General features: G+C 40.7%; 1 protein-coding gene across 1 annotated transcript in view; it reads left to right on the top strand.

The window, feature by feature from the left end:
* The window catches only part of TP63 (tumor protein p63), a 240,328-nt gene extending 214,171 nt beyond the window's left edge, over positions 1-26,157 (top strand). Inside the window, exons 9-14 of the mRNA XM_004713461.2 lie at positions 2,145-2,227; positions 6,707-6,843; positions 18,739-18,896; positions 21,039-21,183; positions 22,435-22,528; positions 25,572-26,157. Of these exons, the coding sequence (XP_004713518.1) occupies positions 2,145-2,227; positions 6,707-6,843; positions 18,739-18,896; positions 21,039-21,183; positions 22,435-22,528; positions 25,572-25,868 (914 nt within the window). The 3' untranslated portion in view covers positions 25,869-26,157. The remainder of the gene's footprint in view (positions 1-2,144; positions 2,228-6,706; positions 6,844-18,738; positions 18,897-21,038; positions 21,184-22,434; positions 22,529-25,571) is intronic.
* Positions 26,158-27,163: the final 1,006 nt, after the last annotated feature.

The following is a 27,163-nucleotide window of genomic DNA, read 5'->3' as shown; positions in this document are numbered from 1 at the left end:
ACTGTATTTCTTACTTTAGCTCTCCTCAAAATGTACTTCCCAGAAGGCAGCAGAATCCCCATCACCTGAAAGCTTCCTAGAACTGCAAGTGCTTTAGCTTCCAGCTTACTGAATCAGTATCTCTGTGTTTGAATAAGCCGGCTGGGTGATTGTAACACTAGCCAATGTTTGAGAACCATTGCCAGAAATGATTGATTCTAGCTTTCCACTTTGTTACTGATCATGAGGGCTGAAAATAGCTCCAGCCGACTATGGGAAGGCTGAAGTTTCTAGATACATTTCTTAAAGCACAGGCTGGTGAAGTTACAGATCCAGGTCTCCGTTACTTCTTGGCCTTATGTGTATAACTCTATTTGGACCTATTCTCCCCATCTGTAGTGAGGCCAATGTCAGATAAGGGTTTTGAAACTATTATGGACAATGGAATCGTTGGAATCAAGAGTGTAAAATAGATTAAAACAGGACTGTTCCAGGTAAGGAGAGAGAAGGTGGAAAGTGAACTTCAGTTGCATGTTCCAGGACATGTCTATAACAATTGATCTTCATATCCTTCATTCTTGTACTGAATGTTCACTTCAGAAGGCGGCTTGCATGAGCCTGATGATCTCCTTACAAGTATTTCCTATTTGTATATTCTTACCAGAAACCTAGTTTCCAAAATGTTTCTCACAAACTTGAAAGAAGTCCTTCAGTACACAGGAATGTTTCATCTTATCATAGCCTACTTTATCTTTTTTAAATAATAATTTTTAAAATGCTGCTTTTGCTTTTGGTGTCATTTCTAAGAATCCATGTTTAAAAGGAAGTTTCTCACAATAGATGGATCCTGGTAGGAAGAAAAAAATTATACAACAGAACTTCAAATCCCCAGAGAATCCAGACTTCCTGGATCCATTGAGGCTGGAGGACTAGTGTCATGGGTGTACTTGAAACCTTCACACTATCCCTTGAAGTCATCCCCAAACAAACGAGCAACAAAAAAGTTTAGCTCCAAAAGTAAAAAAACGTCACTTTTAAGTATTGAGCTCTTAAATAATAAGAATAATAATAAATGTCACCTTTAAGTATTGTGCTCTTTTAAAAAAAAGCATATGATTAACAAAGGAAATCAGTAACTCGAGAACATGATGAGACATATAAATAAATAAGGGCAACTAGGTGAGTCTAAATAAACAAACAGACCAAGTAGAAGAGAAGCGAGGAGAGAGTGGATAAAATGGGGAAAATGTAACCAATGTCACTGAACAATATATGTAGAAATGCTTAAACGGGAGCATAGTTTATATTTCTTAATATGTGTCTTGTCACCAGAATTAATTTTACAAATTGAGAGTTAAAATCGTAATTAACCAAGAAATAAGAATTTTTAAAAAGTGATAAAAAAAGGTGAAAATAAACTAAGAATGTATTTAAAATATTAATTATTAAGATGACCAGATGCTTAAAATTCTGTTCTGCAGCTAGCCATCCTAATTTTTATTTCTGAATCATCCTGGTAGAATATTCCTTACACTGTTTTCTCAGCCTCGCAATTACCCTCAAGTTAATGACTGACATTTAAGAACGAATTACTGGAAATGTGATAGAAGGACTTAACGCTCCACTTTTAATCCTAGATGTAGTTTCTAATTTTGGAAACATTAAGGATTTTTCAGCTTAAATCACTCATTTGACCAAAGAGAACACTGGGGCCCTAGGTAAATGAAGCTGTCATGAATTATATGATGAACATATTAGGGTGAGAAGAAGAGATTCTTAAGACTGAATGCAATAGCAGGACTATCCCAACATAACACATCTTTTTCTCTGGTAAATAAAGGATCTGAAAAGAAAATCACAAAACCAGTTGATTTTTCTTTCCATTGCAGCTGTCCACAGACATACTTCTGCAGGACCGCTTAAACCAAGGGCTCTTTCTCACCATAGGGAATTGTTTTCTTTAACTTATTCTTCCCCCACATTTTCCCTCCTTTTTATTGCTAGGCTTAGACTTAATATAAATACAGTCATTATTAATTACTAAGTGCTGCTTAGAACTAGAAACCCTAAACTCACAGTTTTTTCTGAGGCTACTGTCTGCTCAATAAAAGTTTTATTGCTTCAGATATGGATTCTGGGTAAAACTTGTTTTTCTCTCCTGGCAGCTTTTCGTCAGAACACACATGGCATCCAGATGACATCCATCAAGAAACGGAGATCCCCAGATGATGAGCTGTTGTACTTACCAGTGAGTCTCTCAGGGTTTTCAATGTTGCCTCATTTTCACCTCCTTTGAAAGAATTGTAGTATGTGCTCGCCTATGGATGACCTGTGACTTTGAGAAAGGAAGGGGAGAGTAGTTAGTGCTACAAAGTACAGAGTGTGTTTTCTGAAAAATCAGGAAGGTATCTCTTCCCTTCACAGGTTTAGAATATGAGGGAGTACCCCAAACAAACTGGCATTGTGTTGAGTGGTTTTTGTCCTACACATTTTTTCTCTGTTGGCCAAACATCAAACAACTTGCTCTGAGTTAGTGCATGCAGTGGCATTGCCTGGGGAGGTTCTCTCTGGTCACAGTGAGTTTTTCATAAAAGATGTTTCCCTTGAACCTCATTTTTCTGATGGCCGGTTTAAGAGAACTTGGGGCTATGAAATTTTATTTCATGCTTGGGAAAAATGCCCCAGAAACCATTGTGACGTTGAACACAGCTTACAAGAACAGCGCTATGGGAAAAACTCAAGTGGACGACTGGTTTTTTCATGTCAAAAATGGTGAAATGTCAATTGATGACCAATGGATGCCCATCAACTTCCTGAACAGATGAAAATGTCGACTCAGTGCATTTGGAGTTCGTTCCACCAGGTCAGACTCTTAATCAAGATCTCTATTTAGAGTTTCTGAAAAGATAGAGTAACAGTGTACAACAAAAAGGCCTGATTTGTGGCAGAAGGGGGACTGGTTTTGCCACTATGACAATGCACCTGCTCACGCAGCCATCTCAAGGTGCCAGTTTTTGGCATAAAACAGCATGCCTCTCTTGCCCCACACACCTGACTCGCCTGACCTCATTCCATACTACTTTTTGTTCCCGTGAATGAAGAGAGAAATGAAATGACAGAGATTTGATACATCGAAGAGGTGAAGAAAAAAAAAATGAAGGAGGAGGTGTCAGCCATCCAAACAGATGCGTTTGAAAAATATTTCTAAGAATGGAGTTACAGATTTGACAAATGTATTAAGTGTATTGAGAATACTTTGAAGGTGATAAAGTAGTTTTGTAAAAAAAAAACAACTAAATGCATAGTTCTGGAAAAAAAATCTGTTTTTTCTGGGGCGGGGTATCCCCTCGTATATTAATGGCTTGGGCTCCTCTGCTTACCAATCGAAGTGATTCTCCTTAACACACTTATTATTTAACTAGAGTGTTAAAAATAATTTATACTAGCAAACGATATTGAGGGCTAAAGTGGAGAGCAAATGTTTTGAGATTGATGAGGGCAACGGGTGTACATAGGTGCTTGACTCAGTGTTTGTATGTATGGACTGTGATAAGAAATGTACACGCCCTCAATAAAATAATTTTTAAAAAAAGAAAATGAAAAAAAAATTTATACTGTATAGTTTAAGGATGATAAATTACTCTAGGCTGGATGGCCAAACCAACTTGAGTAGTTTGTTAGGAAGCATTCACAGCATAGTCAAGGCTATAGTTGCAGAGCATTGACTGTGGTTTCTTTAAGGAAGTGTGATTAAGAAAGAAAAACAGGTAGACTCCTCAACTATATGTGAAAGCCAGAAGCTCAGCTCAGTGACTGTGTGAGGACGTTGTTTGCTCCCGTGAGGAGCCTTGGCCCTCTCTGGATCACTATGGTGGCCTTTGCTAGTCTACAGTCCCATTTCTTTAATGCTCATTGCTTTACATCTTTGCATCTAGTGGTGCGGCAGAGGTTTTTGCCATCTAGCATAGCCATTGAGGAGCCCTGGTGGCACAGCAGTTAGATGCCTGGCGGCTGAGAGAAAGGTCAGAGGTTTGAGTCTGCCCATCCCTCTGCAGAGAGGGATGTGGCAGACTCCTTGTATAAAGAGCCATAGCCTTGAGAACTCGACAATGTGACCATTTTCATCTGTCTTATAGGAGCCCTGGTGGCCTGCTGGTCTATTAACCACAAGGTTAACCTTTCAAACCACCAGCCGATCCACAGCAGATGGAGATAGGGCTGGAGAAGATAGTGCTTTCTATTCTATTAAAGAGTTAGAGTCTCAAAAACTCACAGCGGTGGTTCTACTCTGTCCTATAGCATCATCAAGTCAGAATCAAGTCAATGGCAGTGAGTTTTTTAACCAGGTTGATGGTGGGGTTTTGTGTTGGATTCCTAACTGCCAAGTCAGTTTTCAAAACAGAAACCATTATTATAACAGAAAGTAATTATGGATGAAGTGTGTGTGGTTCTCTGGAAATGCTGCGCTTTTTGTAGTTTACATCATTAGTGCAATTGGAATGAAAGTGTTTGGTTCAGAAGTCTTAGGGTTTACATTTTGAAATTAGGTAAACGATTTCATCTTTAGATCTTGAATTCATTTTTCATTTTATTTTATACAATGTGTATACCATTCCGTTTTCTGCATTTTGAAGTATAAACAATATAAATCTTAATTCTGTAAGTGGTTTTTGTAATTAGAATGTAACTCTCTCCTATCCTCAAAACGCTAAAAATAAACCCATTATGTGCAACAAAAAAAAGTCCCCCCCTAAAAATCAGGAGTTCAAACCCATGATCCATTCCACAGAAGAAAGGTGAAGCTGTGGACGCCCATAAAGATTTACAATCTCAGAAACAGAAGGACCAGTACTAAGTTACTGTCCTATTGGGTAACTGTGTGAGGAAGTCAACTCAATGGCATCGAGTTATGGTCTCCAGTTGTCCAGGAATTTATTGGAAGACAGTGGTTTGCATATAGTCCTTACTGCCAGTGACCTGCATGGACATCAGACTCGAGGGAAGAGCCTAAAGACATGGCTGGGACCAGCTGCCGGGGGGTTTTGAAGCTGAAGCCACTTGTCCGGTTTGGGTAGGCTATACCCACTTGACCACCTCCTTTAGATCCTGACCCTCGGAAACTAGACTACCCGGAGACCAGTCACGTTGTGTGTTAGCTAAGCTGTCTGGTTTTCCTCAAGCCACAGGAGAAACTGACTTGTGAAACTCAAGTAAATGTTATCCTGATCCATGATGTATTTAAAAAATGGCATATGCTTTTTACTCAAAGAATAGGAACCATATGAAAATGTATTTTTTAAATGAAATGTCCATTTTTTTAACTACTGGGGGAGGTACTCTGCAATGAGTTGTATCTTAAGTTTGATAAAGATTTGCCCAAACTGAAGTCTGTGAGGAAAACATCCTATTATTCTGGCATTGACTGAGGGGCAGAGATCAGTAGGACACAGGTCCTGCCTCCAGTTTGCCTTATAAAGAGGAGCCAGGAAGTTAGAGTGTAGCACATGTTTCAGTACACACAAGCATGTTGCTGCGGGACACCTGAGGGACATCAGGCTTGGCCTAAAATATTAACATAAAAATAAATTTTATCCAGATGTTTATACTGGTGATGAGTTTTCAAGAATGACTAGGGCTTAACCCAGCGAAAGGAAGAGAGAATATTTCCATTTATGGATTCTGATCAAAGCTGACCCTTGGCTTCAAAACAGATACTAGGTTGAGCTAAGTAGGTTGCTTAGGGTACAGCATATAGAAAGTGCCGTCAATGACTCGCGTGCATTATTACTCTAGATGTTCTCATACATATTTTTTTTTTAATTAAAAGACTCTCTTATGGAGAGACTGTTTCCCTGGCTGAAAACTTTTGTTCATTCATGCATAAATATAGTTAATTTTCATTCTTTATGAATTCCATACCTACTCGTAAATTTGCTTAGTTGCTAACACTTATTTATTGCCACAGAGTCAATATTTGTGGCCCTCTGTGTTCCTCTACAGACCTACGCAGGGCAGAGCAGTAGGGTTTGTAAAAATTGCATACCAACATACGTTCTCCCAGCTGAGGTTACGCACGACCATGCTCTGCCTTATTGTGCATCTCTCCTACTCTAACCACGGGTCCTTTGCCTGGTCCATTAGTGCCAGCTCCACGCTTTCTTCATTCTTGTTTCTGACTTTGCTGCCGAAAATCGCTCTCAAGTCTGAGGGATAACTGCTGTCTAGTGTAAGTAAGCACAAGAAGATTATGATGTGCTTTTTGGAGAGAAAAAAAGTATGCATGCTGGTTCATTTGTTCCAACTTGAATTAAAATGTTCTTGGTTATACTTTGTATGAGTGGACTGACAACATAAAATAGGAAACACACACAAACAAGGTTATGTATTCTTCGATTCGCAAAGTCTTGTGAACAGAAGCCCATGGGCATGTGTATTTTCTGAAGAACAGTGGCTCGGTATTCATTAATGCAGTCTTCATGATGATCTTATAGAACAGTGGTTCTCAACCTTCCTAATGCTGCGACCCTTTCATACAGCTCCTCATGTGGTGGTGACCCCCCACCATAAAATTATTTCCGTTGCTACTTCATCACTGTCATTTTGCTGCTGTGATGAATCGGGCGACCCTGTGAAAGGGTCATTTGACCTCCCAACCCACAGGTTGAGAACCACTGTTAGAGAACATAGTTCCAAAGTTCTTACCTTTCCCTTTGCCTCACTTCCATAGGTGAGGGGCCGGGAGACGTACGAAATGCTGCTGAAGATCAAGGAGTCCCTGGAACTCATGCAGTACCTGCCCCAGCACACTATTGAGACCTACAGGCAACAGCAGCAGCAACAGCACCAGCACTTACTTCAGAAACAGTGAGTAGACCGGTGTGTCCTAGAGTTAGTTGGGTATTCACGCCTGCAGTAAGTTGATGATAGGTGATATAAGAGATGCGATTGTGAGGCAGCAGACTGTAATCATTAAAAATGAGCTGCTACGGGGCTCCTTTTTCCAAGTACAGTCTTCCATGTCTCTTATCATAATCTTCCGCGGAAGTTCCGCCCATGCTCGGAGATTGAATGCGAGTGATTGCAGGTGCATCAACAAAGAGACCCACACTAACAGTGCTAACCTTCTGCTGTATTTCCCTCATCCATTTACATCTATCAGTAAAATAATTTTGAACTGATACTCTATTCTTGTATTACTGTGTATATTTTAAAGCAGAATCTTCTTTTATCCCAGTGTGACTTGCCTTGTGCATCTGGGCTGCACATTACCCACTGTGGGGTATGCTGCTATAAACTAGGACAGAAAATAATTTTTCCAGTCGGGAGACCTCTTGAAAGATCATGTCGAGAAGTATGCCAAAGCTTGTTGCATGCACTCTGGGAAAATGTTTGGGTACAGAAGGTCAACACAGCATCACACTGCCATGTTTTTGCATCCCTACTCTAGTTTGTCTTCCAGCAACACATTTTTTAACATTAATTGGGCCAGGTTTTGCAACCATAATAAAATATACAGGACAAGCTATGTATGCATTGACTTTTACCCTGATTATTGGATCTTTGATTATGTTATTTCATGACTAACCAGAATAGAATAGCTCTGGTGAAAGGAAGGAAGTTGGCCAATCAAGGCTGTTTATACTTACCCTTCTGTGGTTAAGCGTACTCACTTACTAGCTTAATTAGAATATTGTTTGTACTGGAAGTCTTGCCAAAATCTCTGTAGAGAAATGAAAAAACATATAATTTGTGCCTATTTGAATAACTCAAACATTTAACCTTACTCTCTAGGGTAAACAAAAAAAAAAAAAAAACATTAAAAAATGAAGCCAGTCTATCTTGCCTGAGGCAGAGGTTGTCTTTAAACTAGAAATGTAAACAAACAATAAATAATGGTTCTTTTCTGGTGTGTTTTTATATATTATACAGAGTGTTGTGGAACGTTAACAAAGATGATTTATTATTTCTTGTTAAATAGACATAAGGGGATCGAATAGCTGACAGCCAAGAAGTACCTTGTGAACGATTTGCTTCTTGACTATGGCCTTCAAGGTGTCTAGGAGAGAAACATAAACAAAATGTACTCTCTCTTTAAAGGACTTTAGGCTAGTTGAGTAGTTAAAACCCCCTTGCCCTTCATTTGCTCTTAACATGAACATTTTTTCCACCATAATTACATAGTTTTATATGTTAGGCTGAGCAGGAAGCTTAATACAATTCCTTGGCAAGACTGATTATTCCAAAAGTAAATTAGAACTTGAGGTGGCAGGCAGCATCGCCAGTTCTATGGGTCCTTTGAAATATCAGGCAGAAAGAGATGTCAATATAGTCAAGTGCAAAATCCATTTTGTTCTCCTAAAACAATATAGCAGAGATCAAGGAGACCTAAAACATCTTTAACAAAGAAAGGGAAACCCAGAGGGGATAATGTCTTTTCCAAAGGATGCATGCCAGTAACGGATTAAGAAACACTCCCAAATTGCCTTGCATTGACTCTGGAAAAGTGTGTTTCAGCCAAAATGACTTCAGAAGAAGTAGCCATTAGCATATCATGGTGACAGCAATTCTGTTTTTTTTTCAAGTTAATAGGAAAAAAATTGGTCAGACCATCTATTTCTTTTTAAGTGGCATGGCTTAAAGGATTGGTCTAGTTAGGAGAGGGTACAACACATTCCCCCCTCTACCCCCCCAGAAAAAGGGCAAGTGATAAGTATTTTACTTTCTGTCATATCTCTTGTGACTATTCAATGTAATTCTGTGATGGCAGTAAAAAGCAGTCATAGAGAACAAAGTTTCATCAACAAATAAGACTTTATTAATAGACACTGAAGTTTGAGTTTCATGTAATTTTCATGTCACACAATGTTCTACTTCTTTTGATACTTTCCTACCATTAAAAAGATAGAAACCTTTCTTCACTCATTGGCCATGCTCACTTGTCGTCTGCCGTTTCCTGGTCTAGATTGATGAGTAGCTTTTCTTCTATTGCTTCATGAGGTTCGAGCTAGATTTGATTATTCTATTTCCAAGCTAATGTTAATGCATATTTTAAGGTAAAGTGTCATTAAAAGTGTGCGCTCATCCTAATGAGAGCTTTCTGCTTATATTCATTTTCTAATACAACAGCAGCAACTTTCAATAGTGGTCTCTTTTGTCTCAGCAAGTTACAAAAGCCATGGAGACACAAACTATGGTCCAGGATGAAGCTCTGTTGGGAGGTAGGGATCCAAGAACTGATTGGATTAGCATACCAGACCTCCTTTGAAAACCTGCTCCATGAAGTCACTTAAGGAAACAAAGAGGGCAATGGAATTCCTACTCACACATAGTTCACTTCTTTAACCTAACCAGATAATGGTTTTGGTCTTAAAGGTGTTGTGGAAATTTTTCGTAGCATTGTGTAAGTTGACAGAACAATTTCCCAGAGCTTGCTATATCATGAAACAAAGGAAATGAGTACCATCGCTTTAGAGACTTTGCAAGCCCGGAGGACCCATGCCAGCGAGCCTGTGGCAGGTGGTATTTGGTGGGTGCTTATATGAAGCCCACAGCCCTGTGTCCCCATAAGGTGATTTATTCAGTGCTCACTGTCTGACTGCCGGATCTTGTTCTGAATGGGATAAATTTGCAATCCATATTTCATCAAACAATCTTACTTCAACAAAAAAGAAAATGAATTTTAAAAGTGTGGCATTTTTAATAGCGCAAAGAATGTAGGGCATAGTCCCACTTAAAAACAACAACAACAACAAAAACGTGTATGGCCACAGGTAAATAGAGAAGAATTTATAGCCATATAATTTCCTGATGTGTTTATTAAAAAGTGTCATATGCATGTTTTCGAGTGGCTATTTCACAATGTGTGGGCTAACATGAGGTGTGCTACATTGTGCATGGAAAGCTAACTGCAAAATGGAATCTTTGCAAAATATAGACATTTGGTCTGCCTATGCCTTTGTAACATGAGATATACCTGGGCCCCAGGGTTACTGTACCACTGTATAAATGTTCTAGTTGTTATATTCTTCAGTTGAGGTTTTTGGGGGTTTTTTTTTTGGTTTCTTTTTCAGTTTCTTTTCTTTTCATTCAAATCTCCCAGAGAGAGCATGATCGTCGCCTAGACAAAGAAAAGTGCCTATAATAGCTTGTGATTTCCTTTCCAAAACATAGTACCTGTCTTGTACTGGTAAGGAAGCAGTTTCCAATTTTTAATAGTAGAAGAAGAATTAATGGGAAAGAATACAAGATAGCATTAGAGTACTTTCAGTCAAATGATTTCAGTTTCCTCACAATAGGTTTCTCTCTGCTGAGTTTGTGCATGGTTTTATTTTTCAAAAATGTTCCTTCCAAATGGACCTTCATGATCATAGGCTCTCGAGAAGCTAGATTTTACACTGAGTTACTGGGCATCAAATTGTTATGGCTACAAATAGATTTGGGCATCATTTATCAAGAATTTTTCTTTTAGTTGATTTGTCTACATAGGTATACATATAGGAGATGATGTGTCCAGACACAGAGATCTCAACTCTGTCTTTGCACAAGAGTGATTATGCCTTCCATTTATACTTCTGAGGGACATCACCTCATCAGACAGCTTTTCAAAAGTCACTTGAGATCTACTTAATATGCTTTTGACTTCTGGACTTCCAACTAGCACTTGATTTGCTTTATCTGAACTTTATCCTGCTTCTCCCTACCTCCTCCCCTGATCTCAGGGCTCTAACTGTTAGAACTTCACTTAGTTTGAGTGTTGCTTTGCTTTGGAAGCCTTTTTGACTTCCTACAGGATGGACCCCATGTGGATCTTATTTTAAATCCTGACCTCCTGAGCCTTTCTCCTTTCTTTTTGCTTTTTGATCAGCGAACAATTGTGGCTCATACAAATAGCACAAGCCAGGAAATAGGAGGATTTTGGAATAGTTTGGAATATTCAGGAGCATATCCTGTTCCTGCACCTTTGCCTTTAGTTGGATAAATGAAGGCAGTGAACCTTACCCGTGATTCCATAGCCAGTTCATAACAAACCTAGGGCTGGAATCAGGTTTAGAACTTGGATTTCTCTGGAATATGGTCTTCTTCATTTTATGAGCAAGTTATAATAATTGAAACTAAACCAAACGTCCATTCCCATAATTCTGTCTCTGTGTCATTCCACTGGCAGGGAGTTGAAATCAACTCAGAGGTAATGAGCATGATTGGGTTTGGTATTTCAGTTTAAAATCCTGTGATTTTAAATCCATTTGGTTGCAACTATCCCCAACAATGTTGGATCCCCCCCCCTCAAATTCAGTATATCTTTCTGGGGGAAGCAACCAGTAGCTTCAGGATTATCAATATAGACATCAACAGAGGACGCATATATTCAAACTGGTAGAGGTCACTACCACCATAATTCTTAATTTGATTTAGAACCCTCTACATTTTCAGGATATCCATTGAAATTGTCAGATGTATAGGACACCCCTCTCCCCCAACACACACACACACACACACACACACACACACACACAAGCTAAGTGTATCATTCAACCTTATAGGTCATGAAGTTATATAAACTCTTCAAGTTTACACAGTGTCACTTTAGAACTTCATGGTTACATTGTAAAGTTCCTACTTGGGAGAGAATTTTTTTTTTCAGTTATGAGTTAATGATGAAGAAGAAGTCATTAACGTTTAGAAATTAAATCACTTTTCTAAGTTTTCACAGCTAATTGGAGAACTGTTGCCAGTTGGAAGTCTCAAAGTTTGGATCCCTTACTTCTCTGTGCAGGACACTAATTCGATATTTGTCACAGATCGTGTCTGGCAGTCCTGGCTCCAACAGAATGATCCAAATTCAATATGTAGCCTAGGAGAAAACACCAAAGATCTTTATTGGAAAGTAAATTGCATCCCTACGATTTGTCAAGGATTTATGGAGATACCAATCCCTCCTGGTAAAATGGTTTACTTGGTCCCAGCATCCACTAAGTACGAAGGCTTCTTTGCCTCTGTAAGGAGAAATCCAGGCTGATTTAAACAACAGGTCTGGGCAACAAGTTCCAAACTGTCCACAGGATTGCACAATCAGTAGCAAATAAAAGGGGTTGTTCCTGGCATTCTTGTGGCATAATTGATTTCTTAATTATGCAAAAGTTGCTTTTCATGAGTTTGATCTGGGCATTTATAGGCCAAGTTTGTGACGGTGAAAGGATTAAGATATTTATCCGTCTCAATCTGGGAACATCCAAAATGCTCATTAACAGTTCTTTACAAATGCATGATGACGCACCTCCTGCCCCCCCCCCAAAAAAAAGAGATAAGATCATATTTCTTCATACTTCATAGTTAGGCTAGACAAGAATAATGAAGAGGTATAATAATTGGGCAGATGACATTTGCAAAAGATTAGAGTTTCTCCTTGTCACTGCGTTCCCCTTTTCAATTAATTTGGTGTACTAGGCCAAATGCTAAGCACCTCAAACAACTTCAACTGAAATGTGTATCCGAACTACCCCTGCAACTTGTTAAACATATGAGGGGCTTCCAAAACTTTTCATGGAATTGAAAGATAAAGAAATTTACCCAGGAACTTCTTCAAGCCTATCCAACAGCCTAGTCTCAAAAGATATTCCAGGGGGGTGGGCGGGGGGGAAACCATTTTAAAAGTTCCCCAGGTTAGTGTATGGTCAGGTTTGATTATGTACTGCTGCTCCCTCTCCCTCCTCACTCATAAGCATCGTGAGGCAGAGAAAGTACATGAGAAGGCGGCAATGGAAGAAGCGGAGATGGGTTTCCCAGCACTTGGTACTCTGTGCTATGATCATGAAGGTAGGAAGAGTGAGTTTCTGTCTGCAGTTGACTGGCACATGAGCAGTCCCAAGCCTTCATCTTGTCTTCTCTCTGGTTCCTCTCTGCAGTCTCCTTTCAGCCTGCTTCAGGAATGAGCTGGTGGAGCCCCGGAGAGCGACTCCGAAACAATCTGACGTCTACTTTAGACATTCCAACCCCCCCAACCCGGCAGTGTACCCGTAGAGCCTCACCTCTGCATTTTGCTCATGTGTGTGTTTGTGTGTGCGCGTTTCCATATGTGCGTATGTCTGTGGGTGGGGGTGTGTGTGTAGCGTATCCATTGTGTGTCCTGTACCCAGTCCTCATAAGCAAGACTTGAAGCCAGGCTCAGAGACCAGCTGCTCAAGGGCACACAGCCACCAGAGAGAAAATCTATTGAAGGGACTCAAAACCTTACGAGAAAGGACGTTTTCTGCACATTTTGTGTCCTTAGATGTAGTACTGGTTGCTCAGGAACCACTGTGTTTGTGAACGTGTTGTTGTTTTTGTTTCTTCAGCGGGAGGGAGGGGCCAAGCGGGGAGAGGGGTATCACAATGTTGATTGGAACCCTTTCCTGTTCATTTGTTTGTGTTTCTAAACCTCATTAAAAACCTTTGAGCGGGTCTCAAACATGTCTTTTTAAGTAAAAGAAAAAGTGGTTCTTATTGTGTGTGCATAAGTCATGGCAGGTGACTGACTTAGGCCTGATTCATGCTGGTTATACAGTAATATTGCAAGTAATAACAAGCTAAAGTGGCAATGTGCTGCTGGATAGACAGAGATGCTAATTCTATATGTAGCCCAAATGGGTTTATTCTTGACTTTTTAGATAGTAGATAGATAGTAAGTTCATTAGTGCTCTGCCCAAGCCCACCTCTGTCTCCATATGTCAGCATCTGATATCCAGTCTGCCTTGCATATAAATACAGTTGAAGTGGAGACCAACTTCAAAACTGTTGTTCAGATTGAGGAAGGCAAATGTATGTTGTGGTTCTAATAGGAGGGGTGGGGTGGTGGAAATGGCTCAAGACATTTATATATAATTATTTAATGCTCAAAAGAAACTCATTTTTACCAACTCTAAGACTCATCTGTTCATTTGGAGCTTCTGGCCCTCTGTCCCACTATAAACTAGTCATGTTACTGATACTGCATAAACTTGTTTATCCTGGACACTCAAGTTTGGATCAAGTAAAGTCCAGGTGGGCAGATATTAATATGAACACACCTAGCCTAGAAATTAAAGATAGAAAAAGCAGATGACTTCAATAACAAAATGTCAAGATAATATCTGTCTTTTAAGACATATTTTTACACAATACTAAAAACGAAGACTGTAAAACCTCCTTCCTCCCCTGTCTCCTGACACTGGGCCACCAGCTCTTTAGTCTGGATTTCTACCACAGTGGGTTCTTGTCGTTGAGGCTGTTGCTTTATGGATGTGTGATTTTAATTTCCAATAAAATTTTGCATCTTGGTTTATCTTGAAGTTTCTTTCTTTTCCTGTCTCTTTTGTTCCTCCCCTTAAATCTAGAATATTCTCATTTAGTTTCTCATAATGAAAAGTGTCATCTCAAGAGCAAGAATTCTAATTCCCTGGGCTCTTTCTCTACCTAATATAAGTATTTAGTTGCTCTTATTAATATAGTCTATACAACTTTCTATATAAATGCCATCCATTCTAAGAGTAAGTTGCAATGCTTAACCTAACTTAAATATATATTTTAGTTCTATGCAAGTTTAATTTCTTCATGGGGGAGGCAGGTACCAACCATACAGTCATTTATTACTATCTCCAAACATCTCAAATTGGATCTCAGCTTTGAAATTTACTAAGGAATTTCATCCAGATCCAGAATTCCTGGATGATTTGCCTTCCATGATGAAGGCATTAGCAAATGTTCAAACAGAAATCTACAAGGGAATCTGTTTGGTGCCTTTTTAAAAATTACACTACATTCACAGTTGTGAGTAATTTCCTTTATGAGCTTTCTATGAGATATTGCTAAATAAAATAATAATTTAAGGAAGTACTTAAAATTATCTTTAGGTCTGAGATGAGAGTATGTTTATAAAAGCAGATGCTGTGCTATGCTTTCAAAGGGCTTTCAAATAATCTGAGAACTTTGGTCCGCACATCCCTTAAAGAGTTGGTGAGTATGTTCCTTTTTAAAAAACATTTGTCCTTCAAGTTCCTATTTTTCCTTTTCTACCTTGTTATGCAAATTTGATTGTTTTGTGGTGCCTTTTGTATAAATGCACATAGTTTAAATGATATGAAAATATTTGAAAATTGCTGTTAACCTAGAAAGTGTTTGAAGCATGGCTACTCAGCTCAGGAGAAAAGTTGACTGTAGGCAGGACTGGGCACAATTTCAAAGGAGATTGTTTTTTATTTATTTATTTTAGTGCTACCTGTCCTCTCTTGTTTGACCTTATTCCTGTCTGTGGTACCCTACTGTAGGCTCTGTCAGCATCCTCTTACTCTCTGACATTTTATATTCTAGAGTTGGTCTGACAAGTTAGATTGCCCTTAAAGTATCACCAAGTATCCTTTAAAGAGACACTTTTTCATTGACAATGAAAACTATAAGTAAAAAGAATTCCTTGACAAAATTTGAGGTATCTCCTGCAGATTGGAAAGATAGCTTGGATTTGTATTTCTCAAATATTGTAACTTTTAACCACAGTAGATGTGAAATCCAGAAGTATAATTTCTAACCCTGGAAGATCTATAGGCCATGTTCAACGCCGTCTGAAATTTTGAATGTTCTTCTTAGCAACGTGCTGCCTTCGAATCAATTCTGACTCACAGTAAAACTGTCCCTTTGGTTTTCTGAGACTGTAACTCTGCAGAAGTAGAAAATCTCATCTTTATTTTCAGAACAGCGTGTGGTTTCAAATTGCTGACCTTGTGGTTAGCAATGCAGTGTATAATCACTACACGAAGCAGTGCATGCAGACGCCTGCATTTTCAGAGTTTAGAACTGGCTGTTGGCATTAGTAGGATACATTTTTCTTTTTAACTCGGAACAACTGAAAAGTGGCTTTCTAGTTTTCTGTTATGTTGGATTCCTTGAAGGAGAAAATTCTAGTGAGCCTATAGGGAAAGCACTCTGAGGCTTAGCCTTTGTTCTGGTTTTCCATTGGGAGGTCATGCTTTCATGTCATTGTTTAAGGTAGTTAGTGTGTAAGTAGGAAGATAAGAAAAGTAAAAGGGACACATCCTGTTCTCCCCTCAGCTTCTCCTGAAATGTTTGGGGCTGTTTAGGAGACCTTACATTTGAACACTGTGCTTCTCGTTCAAGGTCTTTTCATTGGTCACACACGCACAGTCACAATGTCCCTTCTATTTCTGGCCCTGGAAACCTAGGAGAAACAGAGAAAACCCTGACCTGCTACCGTAGCTTGACAACTCGTAGCTTGACAAACTCGATTCTCTATTAAGGGAGATACACTCCGAATGCCTGACCTTGTCTGACTCCATCCTCCCCATCTGTCACCTCACCCTAATTTCTGGATTTGCTCAATTAAAAAGAATTATCACCTTTAGCCTTTCCCACCTAGTAATTCTTCCACTGCCCCTACTGATCCTCTTGACCCAAAACTAGAGCATTAAATATTTGAGAGGGGAAGATTGAAGGGACTTCATGATTATTGAGTCCCTACCAAACACCCATGTCCAGTGTTCCTACTTGGGGCCATGTAATCGTCACACTGAGTCTTCTGGAGTGGTGAAACATCCGTCGGACACATAAAACACACTCACTTCCACACCATCCAAAGTCAGCTCATTAGTGCGTGTCACGTCTGTTGGTTGAAGGCAGAATTTTGGTTGACCCCAAATCCATGTTCCTTTTTTGTTTATCTAAGGTCAACTTTCTTTCAAATAATCATTGAGGTCACTTATAATGAAAAATAATACTTGAAATAATGATCATTAAAATAAAGACCATAAAAGAAAAGATAGAATGAAGTTGGTCCAGCATTGAGAGAGTAGCATTTGTTGCAATTGACAATCCAGAAAAAAAGCAAAGTTCTTTAGTGAATGCTTATCCTAAGGGTGACTATGAGTGGTTCAAGCAGTGGTTCCTGTTAACTCTTGCCTTACCTTTGGCAGATTTGAGGAGAAAGACAGAAATAAAAGCGGCTTAACTTAGAGAATACCAACTGAATGTTTGAGCGGAGACTGCCTAGCTTCTTAGGTAGTGTGTAGTGGGCAAAGTCTGTCCGAAGTAGCAGCCTCTGACAAAGCATTTATTTTCTGCCTTGTCCATTATTTCTCTATGGACCTACAGATGTCTTTGAGTATATCCAAATATAATGAGTTTTCTGTAAAACTCTTGTGCCGGTGGGAGGGGGTTGTGGAGAGGCTGGTGTGCAGTGTAAATTTGGAAGGCTGGGTGAAAGGTGTTGTGGGTCCCTTTATTGTATCCCTGTTCCCTGTCTTAAACCAGACTCTCACATTGATCCTACTTCACCGACTTCCTGATTCTGTGAGCTGGTACACACCACCATCTGATTTCTGGGAAGTTGATACAAAATGAAAGAAACAAACAATGGAGCTCTTGGACCTGGTTTTACCTCACACTCCTCCTTCTGAGACTCTGTGGGTAGATGGGGGTCTCCAACCTTCCGGGTAGTAGCTGGGCACATTAATGAGTTGCACCCCTCCGAGACTCCTGGGGACTCTATGCGTGGAACTTTCCCCACCAGGAGTTAGAAACATGCTTAAAGGTAAATCTTGCATGTCTGATAAAGCTATAATTGGTCTCAGCTCCGTCCTTCTCACCACGGCCAGTGAGGTAGGTTGGCTCATTATTCCAGGATATTCATGGTGCCTATGAGATATTAAGGAGGCTCTCCTCGGCTTCCCAGCTTCAACAGTGAACACACCACCAGCCATATTTCATTGTGCTGCATTCAGGGTCTCTATAAATCAGGATGGACTTGGCAGCACCGAACAGCACCATCTAACTGGGAGAGTAAGTGTACTCATGTGTAACTTACACTTGGCTTTATGTGAACAAACTGAGGCCGGGCTATTAAGTGGCTTTCATAAAGACCTACAGCTTTTTAATATGTGCTGAAGTGCAGGCTTAAACTTTGATCTTCTAACTCTCAATTCTGCCTTCATTCTACTATACATCACTAGTTTATATTTAAAAGCAAAAACTAAGATTAGTAATCGTAGTTGAATAGTAAGGGGATGTCATCTTGATAGAACGCTTAAGTACATAATATGACAAATTCAATTTCAAATGCTGAATGGAAAACTCTTTCTTTCTTTCTCTCACCCAGGCTACTTGTAGAGAATTAACAGAACACTGGTTTGGGCTCCAGGGTTCTTCTGTGTTGAGAGGCACTTGGCATTCTAGTGGGTTCCATCAGAGCCTGGGAACAGCTGCACACAAAAAGCATATTTCCAAGTTCAGACTTCTCATAGTCTTAGGTACCAAATACCCTGCTCAGTCTTACAGTCATTTTCTGAGATCAACAATGATGCAGGAAGTGCCCAAAAGATAGCGTCCACTTCCCCTTGTGTGTGGCATGTCCATGTCTCCTCTAAGTCACTAGGGCTTCACGTCGTTGTTGTCCTCTACTGGTTTCCAAACTTGATTCAGTTGAAGGGCAAGAAAAGGGAGAGGGATACAGCAAATGAGAGAAGAAAAAAGGACAGACAATTATTTTCCCTCCATTAATGAAATGCTTAATGAAAATATCCAATTTTGTACTTTGCATATTCAGAAACAAATATCTGGTAGGCTTATTACTTAGGAAATGGTCACAGGTCAAAGCAAATCAACTTGCTTTCATGACTCTCGGTGGAATCATTTTGCAAATGTACATTTCTAGATCATGTTTTTTAACTGCAAGACAATGGAAAAGAATAGTCCTCACTTCTCGGTGTTGATACTCACTGTCATTTGTGTTTGCATTCCCAGGACCTCGATGCAGTCTCAGTCTTCCTATGGTAACAGCTCCCCTCCGCTGAACAAAATGAGCAGCATGAACAAGCTGCCTTCTGTGAGCCAGCTTATCAACCCCCAGCAGCGCAATGCCCTGACTCCCACCACCATTCCGGATGGCATGGGAGCCAACAGTAAGAGCCCCTATGACGACAGCTGAAGGTCCAGGAGGACTCGTGTAGGAGGAGACGCTCTCTGGGGTGGGAGAAAGGCTTGCTCTGAAACTAAGTGAGAGACAGATTGGGACAGAGTAGAGAGAGATGGAGCTGCTTAAATTTCTCACCGTGAAACCTTTGAGATACACATGCCAAAGCATACTGCTCAAACACAGGCTACTTTAGTGTGGAGATAACCTCTGTGGAAGGCACAGTTCACATCCTGCCAACCTGGTTAGGATCCCAGCTCCTGCTAATGGAGCCCTCTGTCTGCCAACCTGTGGGAGAGTTGAAAGGCAATGTACCCAATTAGGGGAAGTAGCATGTTGCAGTGGACTTAAAACTTGGAGAACTAGATTTTTGTCTAGACTCTATTGCAAAATTAACTATGTAACCATGGGCAAGTCTCCACGCTAATGCTCAGCTTTTTGTATATAAAATTATCGCTTTTCACATTGAATATGTTACGATTCTATAGTTGCAATGAGTTGGACTTAACTCAATGGCAGTGAATTGTGTGTGTGTGTGTGTGTGTGTGTGTTCCTTGATCTTCTCAATTAGTCTTTGCTTAAATGGACCTATAGTGAAAGAGCCTACCTCTTCCTTATTCTTGTATAAATTACTCACATCAACTAGCAATAAATGCAGAGGGCAGAATGTGAGGATTCGACCACTAAAGGGATGATGATTGATATAGAGGCTTGATATAAATAGAATTACCTTGTCCACTAGAATCACATCTAGCAAAGTGATTACTCAAACAGGAATGAAAAAGATTATGGTAAAAAAGCAGAAGCAGCTCACACCTTTCAGCTCACGCTTCACGGTGTCCTTGAAGCCATTGGGTTTCTTTTTCAAGGAAGTGTAAGGAGGCTGGGACTGTGACCTTCTCTGACCTACTGGTGCATGTCTGTACAAGCAGGTTTCAAAGAGTTGCTGGAAAATGGAATTAAAAATTAATTGCTTTTTACGCAATTTTTTTATACCCCTTGGTTCTTTCTTAAGAAGAATGGATAGCAACTACCATAGTGCTGTCTCACTAGTGACAAATGAATCTGAATACTCAAAACCTGAACCTAGGGGAGTTAAACTACTTGGACGCTCAAAGGAACAGTCATAGTTATGACTTTTTAAGACTGTCTTTTCTTATTTGTGCATATTTGGCTCCTTAAATTACTCTTTGGGGGAACAAAACTAGTGGGAATGGCCATGTCCCTCCACATTATTATATCATAGTTTAATACTTTTCTTAATTGTGCTTCAGCATCTTTTTTTTTGGTAGTCAGGAAAACAGTTGAGATTCACTAAGCCTATACTCTGTAAATAGTTAGCTAATTTATGAGAGAAGCCCTTCGAACTTTGTCACACTACTGTCCCATTAAATAAAAGCAAATGAAAAATTGTAGGTCCTGTATTATTTTTCACTTTTTAAAATCTGAGTTTTCTTTCGAACTGTTTATTGGAATCAGGTGTTTCCTCTTTCCTAGCGATGTTTACAGTTTATGGCATAATGAAATGCTAGTCAGTGTTGGTGTTGTTTCTGCACACTGTTGAAACGGATTATAAAAGAGTTGTAATCTTGAATTGTGTGATTGCCTTATTAGATGTATGGATCCCTACAAATAATCCAATCAGTCCTCCTATTTTCAAATAAATAGTCTAAAGGTCATTTTTCTTTCCCCTGTTTGTTTATTTGCTCACTTCAGGTATAGTTCCTGAGTTCCTACACTGTGTGAGGCACTGTGCTAATGTCTATAGGGATTTAGATATGGCTGAAAAGTAACCCCCATGTTTGAGAAGAGGCATCTGGTGAGACAGATAGAAATATAGCCTACGAGAGCAAATATAAGGTGGAGTACATTTGCATTACGAGCAATGAGCAATTGGGTAGAGAAAAGAGTGAGGAGTAAACTAAGAGGCAAAGGTCAAGAAATGTATACGTCAGTTTGGAGTTTGACAAGGAGACATCGGATGAGGGAAGGGGTGTAATGAGAGACAAGACTGAAAAGGAAGGTTGATAGATTAGGCTCTTAGGAACATGAAATCAGGCAAGATGGATCACTGGGGTGTTGATGTATGATGATGGCAGTAACCCTCTCTGTTCCCCCTGCTTCTGTTCAGTTCCTATGATGGGCACCCACATGCCAATGGCTGGAGACATGAATGGACTCAGCCCCACCCAGGCCCTCCCTCCCCCACTCTCCATGCCATCCACCTCCCACTGCACCCCCCCACCTCCGTACCCCACAGATTGCAGCATTGTCAGGTGAGTCCATAGCATGTGCCCTGGGGGCCTGTTCTAAGCTTCTCTGGGTGGCGGAGGATAGGCACTGTCAAAATGAATAAGATAATTTGACAAAGGAAAGCAACTCCATGGTTTAAGTACAACCACTATTCTCTCTGATCTACAGAGTGGTCAGCATTTGTTTAATCATAGAAAACTGCTATAACCAGAATGGGAACAAGTGAAAATGTGTGTGAATAAGGCATGCTGTTTTCACGCCAGTTTCTCTCATCTTCACTTCCTCCCTTCCTCCTCCCTTACATTTTTACACCATCCTTTGTGGCCCTCAAATTGGTGCTCAGGGTTGGGTTTCCAAAAAGGGCAATGAACTTGCTATCTTGCTCCCTGTCCTGCTCTCTAGGCCTTATAGCTCTCAATCACCGTGGCAAGAATATTTTGGAGTTGAGTTTCCATAAAACAGTGTTGATGTTAACAGAAATGCCAGAAGCTCTAAAGAACCTCGGATATATGGGAAGTGGGGGTACTGTAGGCGAGAGAATGTTCAGTTGCCAGGTAGCAAAAAGAAATGTAAGAAGGCTGAAGTAGGTGTTTCATACACCACTCCACCCAGTGTACATGCTCCTCTGCTTCAGATGCAGAACGGCTCTGTCGTCTAGCTGTCGGAACATTGTGATCCCCATGTGGCTGATGCAGCAGGACTAGTAGGCGTCAGTCGTAGAGCTGGCCCAAGTCCACGGCTTAACCTGCCCAGGCTCTGACTCTCTGAAGACGATGACAATATCAATTTGAGACCAGCATCAGGGAGGAGAGGGGATCTCCATTCTGAAGAAGACACGAATCGAAAAGTTTCCGTTTGTCATAGAGTAATGGCTTACTTTCTTTTTAATTACACGAACCATATTCAGCTATCCCAAACATCAAATATAGAAAGGAAGAGATACCTTTTTGGAAACAAGGAGATAAGAAGCAAAAGCCTAGGAATTTGCCAGCATGGCTACTCTTTCCTTTCACCCCCAGCAATTTACAGATCACCATGGGAAACCCCCTGCTGTGCAGGACTCCTTATCGTTGATTTTAACATCTGTATTAACATTTTAAGTGACTAGTTATCCACAAATCTCAAATCCAAGGGACACATATATTTTATACGCCCTTAGTCACTTCTGTAAGGACCTCCAATGGCAAAATGTTGGGTTTTCCTTTATCTCGCTAATGCAGTTGGGGTGAACTCTTTTTCTGTTTCCTCCTTCCTCCTCCCTCCTCCCTCTGCAGTTTCTTAGCGAGGTTGGGCTGTTCATCATGTCTGGACTATTTCACCACCCAGGGGCTGACCACCATCTATCAGATTGAGCATTACTCCATGGATGTAAGTAACTGTTAGACATTTCTCTTGAGTTTTATTTCTACCTTACCTCCCTGTAGTGACATTCACCCTTGGTTCAATCTCCTGAGGTTCTAAAATTTGTCATCATGGCATCCCCAATTCTGAACTTGGACCGAACCCTGACCGTATTAGAAAGTGGAACAGGCCACCTGATCAGTCAGATGGGGCTTATTGTATCCCTATAGGCTGCAGAGTGGAAAAGAGGGAAATGACTTCCTTTTTTCATGAAAGTTATCATTTCTAAAGAATTAAGAGAACTTTTCACATGTTCTCATTAACCTATCGAAGACGCGGGGAACAGATCCGGGTGTTCTCACATAAGCACATGGAGAAGCGACAGTAGGGTTATTTGCCTGGATGAGTTGACAGAACCAGTACTGGCACTCTGGCTACATGCTTCTAGCCAATGAACCTATTACTCTATTAGGCTGGCCGTTTCTGCCCCTCCTTAAAGTTATACCTTCAGAAAGACTCAGCTGTTTCTCCTTGATCACTGAAATGGTCACTGGTCATGGGATCACAACCCATGACCCTTTAGAGCAGCTATAAGAACATGGAATGACCACTCAACTTTGTCTCATGGCCTCCAGTAAGCAAAATAGGGTCAAATTCATGACCTTCCAACTATACTTTCTTGGGTTTGGCTTTGGAAACAAATCGGTTGGGTGATAATGATTGCTTGCTTCACCTTTACATTCATGAGCTCCTCCTCACTTAAGAGCTAGCCCTGCTCTGGTTTTCAGCAACCTGATTTTCCTCCCAGCCTTTCCTTTATGTGCTGCTCTTTGGGCTTGACTGTCCTCTCATCCAGCTTGCTGAGGGGCTTTGGGCTGGTGGAAGAAGACGCTCTCTGCCTCCGCTGCTCCTTCTGTAGTTGGGACCACTTCCCCCCTCCTTGAGCACCGATGCTAGAGATGCCCCTTCAGCATGAGCATGCCCCAGCCCATTGATGACCAGTATATACTATGCTGAGCCTATGTGCACTGCACTCCACCCAGTGAGTCGCCACTGGGGAAGCTTGAAGAGTCAGTGTTAATAGGATTCTGATACCTTTACTATCACAGAAGTGAAGGGAACAGAGGAGCCCCGATGTTGAGAAGCAGGGCAGCGTCCTGGAGCAGAGTCCTGCAGACACAACATGGGATCTGCCCTTCCCCATGTTTTTTAAATTATACTTTTCACTGAGGAATGTGCCAAGATGTTCTCTGAGCTTTTAGGATAGGCAGACACTTGTCACGGATCCAGATCTGAGAATGTTTACTGGGTCCTGTGCCAGTCTCTGAGCCACCAGTCGCAAAGTGTCCCGGGAGTCTGGGGGATTAGTAGGGTCGCGTATGAAGAGCTTTGGACTTTTTGGAAGAAGGGGTGGTGATCTTAAAGTCTCAGGACGATGAGGGACAAAGCTTTTTTGTGGACCATTTTCATTATAGTCTTCTGCTAGTACAGGAACTTGGGTGTTTCTGATGATCTGAGTATCCAATTCCTTTGCATCATGGAAAAAGGTGGCTGCATATTGCAGAATGCTGAGTGGGGAAATGCTGGGAAGTTTTCCAGTTTCTTCATTCTTACCTCAGCTTCTTCCTGCTCATTACTGGATACAGATGCCTCTTTCTCAGCTTGTCTCTCAGCATCAGCCTCATTTATCTGGCATGCTTTTCTGAAAAAGGAATATAGTTAAATTGGAGGATTCACCAATGGACACCCTGTAAAGTACAAAGATAATTATAGAGAATAATAAAAATGAAAGATGTCTTATAATTTACAAAATACTTTAATATCCACATTTAAATATGTGCTCATAATATGCATTGATTTATAAAGGACTTACATCCCGGTTTTACCAACAGGAGCAAGTAAGCATGAGTAACTTGCTGAAGGTCTAAGAGCCAGTTCACTGACAACAGAATCCTCCATCAAAATCTCTGACTCAGTCCACTGTACTTCTACCAAACCATCTGACTCCCACCAAAAAGAAGAACTTAAATATGTAGATGAAGAGATGCCAGGTTCCACCACAGTTAGTTAAGGTCTCACGATTTGTAATGCTTTCCACTCCCATTCACAGGACACCGACACAGCCTCTCTGCATTTTGATGACCATAAATTATCCAAATTCCAAGAGACCTTTTGGCTACTCTAGCAGTCTGAGACAAAGCAAAATCTCAGAGACTATCCTGGGTCTCCAATTCATGGTCTTATTTAATCCTCAGATTAGTGGTAGATACTATTACATCTGTTTTTGTTTGTTTGTTTGTTTGTTTGTTTACACCTGTTTTGTAGACAGGGAAACTAGTCTACAAAACAGATGTAATAGTATCTACCACTAATCTGAGGATTAAATAAGATCACACATATCAATTAATTAGCTCAATATCTGGCTTATAGAGCATGCTGAAGAGCTGTTAGGACTCTCTAAAGACTTCTCACCCCCCCCCCCATCCAACCAGTGGTGGCACCATCCCATTAATACCTTATTCTGGTGACAAGAATCAGAAGCTACAGTCACTTTATGTTTCCATTTGAGATGTTTGCCCTCTCTTCTTGTTACTCGTCCCATTTTTACCAATGAAAGAACCGAGCTCAGTGGAGAAAAAGTGCAGTGTTATTCATCAGCAGAGATGGCACATCAAGGTTGTACATTTTTCACTTAGATGCATGGAGCATGGAAGGCTATCATCCAGTTAATTTTATTTTCAAGTGTAGGAGTTAGTGAATTCAAGTCTATTAAAACATACCACAAGAAGCGCTGGTGCCATAGTGGGTTATGCATTGAACTGCTAACCACAAGGTCAGTGGTCCCAATTGATCAGTGACTCCAAATGAAAAAGATGAGGCTTACTACTTCTGTAAAAATTTACAGTCTCAGAAACACTCTGCCCCCTAGGGTCACAATGAGTCAGAATCGACTGGTTAGCAAGGAATTTGGTTTGGTTTTTGGAAACCATGCCACCTGGGAATGTCATAATCATATGACTTAAAGATTGGTGGATCGGCTTGCCCTGATTCTCCCCACCTCTGTCCACAGGATTTGGCAAGTCTAAAGATTCCTGAGCAATTCCGGCATGCCATCTGGAAGGGCATCCTGGACTACCGGCAGCTCCATGACTTCTCTTCTCCTACTCACCTCCTGCGGACCCCAAATGGCGCCTCTACAGTCAGTGTGGGGTCTAGTGAGACGCGGGGTGAGCGTGTTATTGATGCAGTCCGCTTCACTCTCCGCCAGACCATCTCCTTCCCACCCCGCGACGAGTGGAATGACTTCAACTTCGACATGGATGCTCGTCGCAACAAGCAACAACGCATCAAAGAAGAAGGGGAGTGATGAGCCCAGTGGTGTGGGCTCCTCCTACCCTCTTCCTAGCTGCCCATTCCCCTACAAGGCACTACTGCTTGGTCTTCACAGCATTCCCCAACTCCTCTTCTTTGCCTGATCTCTTACTTGAAAGGGAAGGAAAGGAAGAGCCTATTTCTTACCTAGTGCTACTGTCTGGCCTGCCATCTGGTTGCATTTCTGGCTCTAAGCCTTTGAATCTATTGCTTGCGGGACTGGAGTTGCCATGGGTAGGTAGAAGTGGGGGCAAAGGGAGTGGGTGTCTCCTGAAGTTGCTGAGATCTCTGATTGACTTTTAGAAAGCGTTTCTACTCTTATAGTCTAAGAAAATCTTATATAATTATACAGTATATATATATATTTTTGGGTGGGGGCATTGAATAATGTTTAAAATGTAATTTAAAGGAAAGAAATTGAGTTGCACTTAACAACTTTTTTAAAAAATTCTTTTGGCCAGCTTATTTATGTCCCTTCTCTCTAGGGCTACCACATATGGTAAAAGGTATTTGCAGCTTGATGATACATGTGACAATGGTCCATAAGGCCCGTTGGGGGTTTTGTTGCTAAAACCATGTTACATGGAAATTTTGGTTCGATCCAGTCACATTTGCCATTCTCTATGATGGGGGTGAGCCTGTATATATGTACATGGTGCCCTTGCTTAGGGTGGCTCTTCTCTTGATGACATTTTCTCCAAAAGTGCACATTCACATTGTCACTCACGTTACAGGAAATGACACGCGCTATTCTGATTTTCGTTAGAAATGGTGGATGAGGGTCATAGACAAACGTCCTTAATCATCTTTGGCAGCCAATTCAGAGACTTGCTGTCTTATATTTGGGTGTATCAGCAATCCCCTCAAATTTAACACAAGTATACTTTCTTTCTTAGTAAGTGTTTGTTGGGAAAATATTTGCTCCCTGTCCTTAACACTTACGAACTAAATGGCATGATGAGCATGCCGGATTCAGTTTGCTACTCTTATTTGACTGACGGTCGATTTGGCTGGGATGGGTGCCATCAATCTCCTTCTTACAGTAAAGTTATACTGTCTCCTAAAAATACCCAAAGGAAACAAAAATCCTCCAGAAAATATGAGATGTTATTAAGCAGTAAGATATCTCAGCGTATCACACATTCAGGTCCATGAAAACTATCTTGAAACAAATAATGACTCATATGATTTGGAAATAGTTCTCTCCCAGGCCTCTCTACTGTGTCAATCTCTGCATCTAGGGAGACTTGTTGACCTTCATCTCTGTAAGGTTGAAGATAGGTAATTAGT

The sequence above is a fragment of the Echinops telfairi genome, unplaced genomic scaffold (genome assembly GCF_000313985.2).
Source record: "Echinops telfairi isolate 266 unplaced genomic scaffold, ASM31398v2 ScPeMD7_7407;HRSCAF=8445, whole genome shotgun sequence".
NCBI classification, from domain to species: Eukaryota; Metazoa; Chordata; class Mammalia; order Afrosoricida; family Tenrecidae; genus Echinops; species Echinops telfairi.
This window is presented reverse-complemented; position numbering and strand designations above follow the sequence as displayed.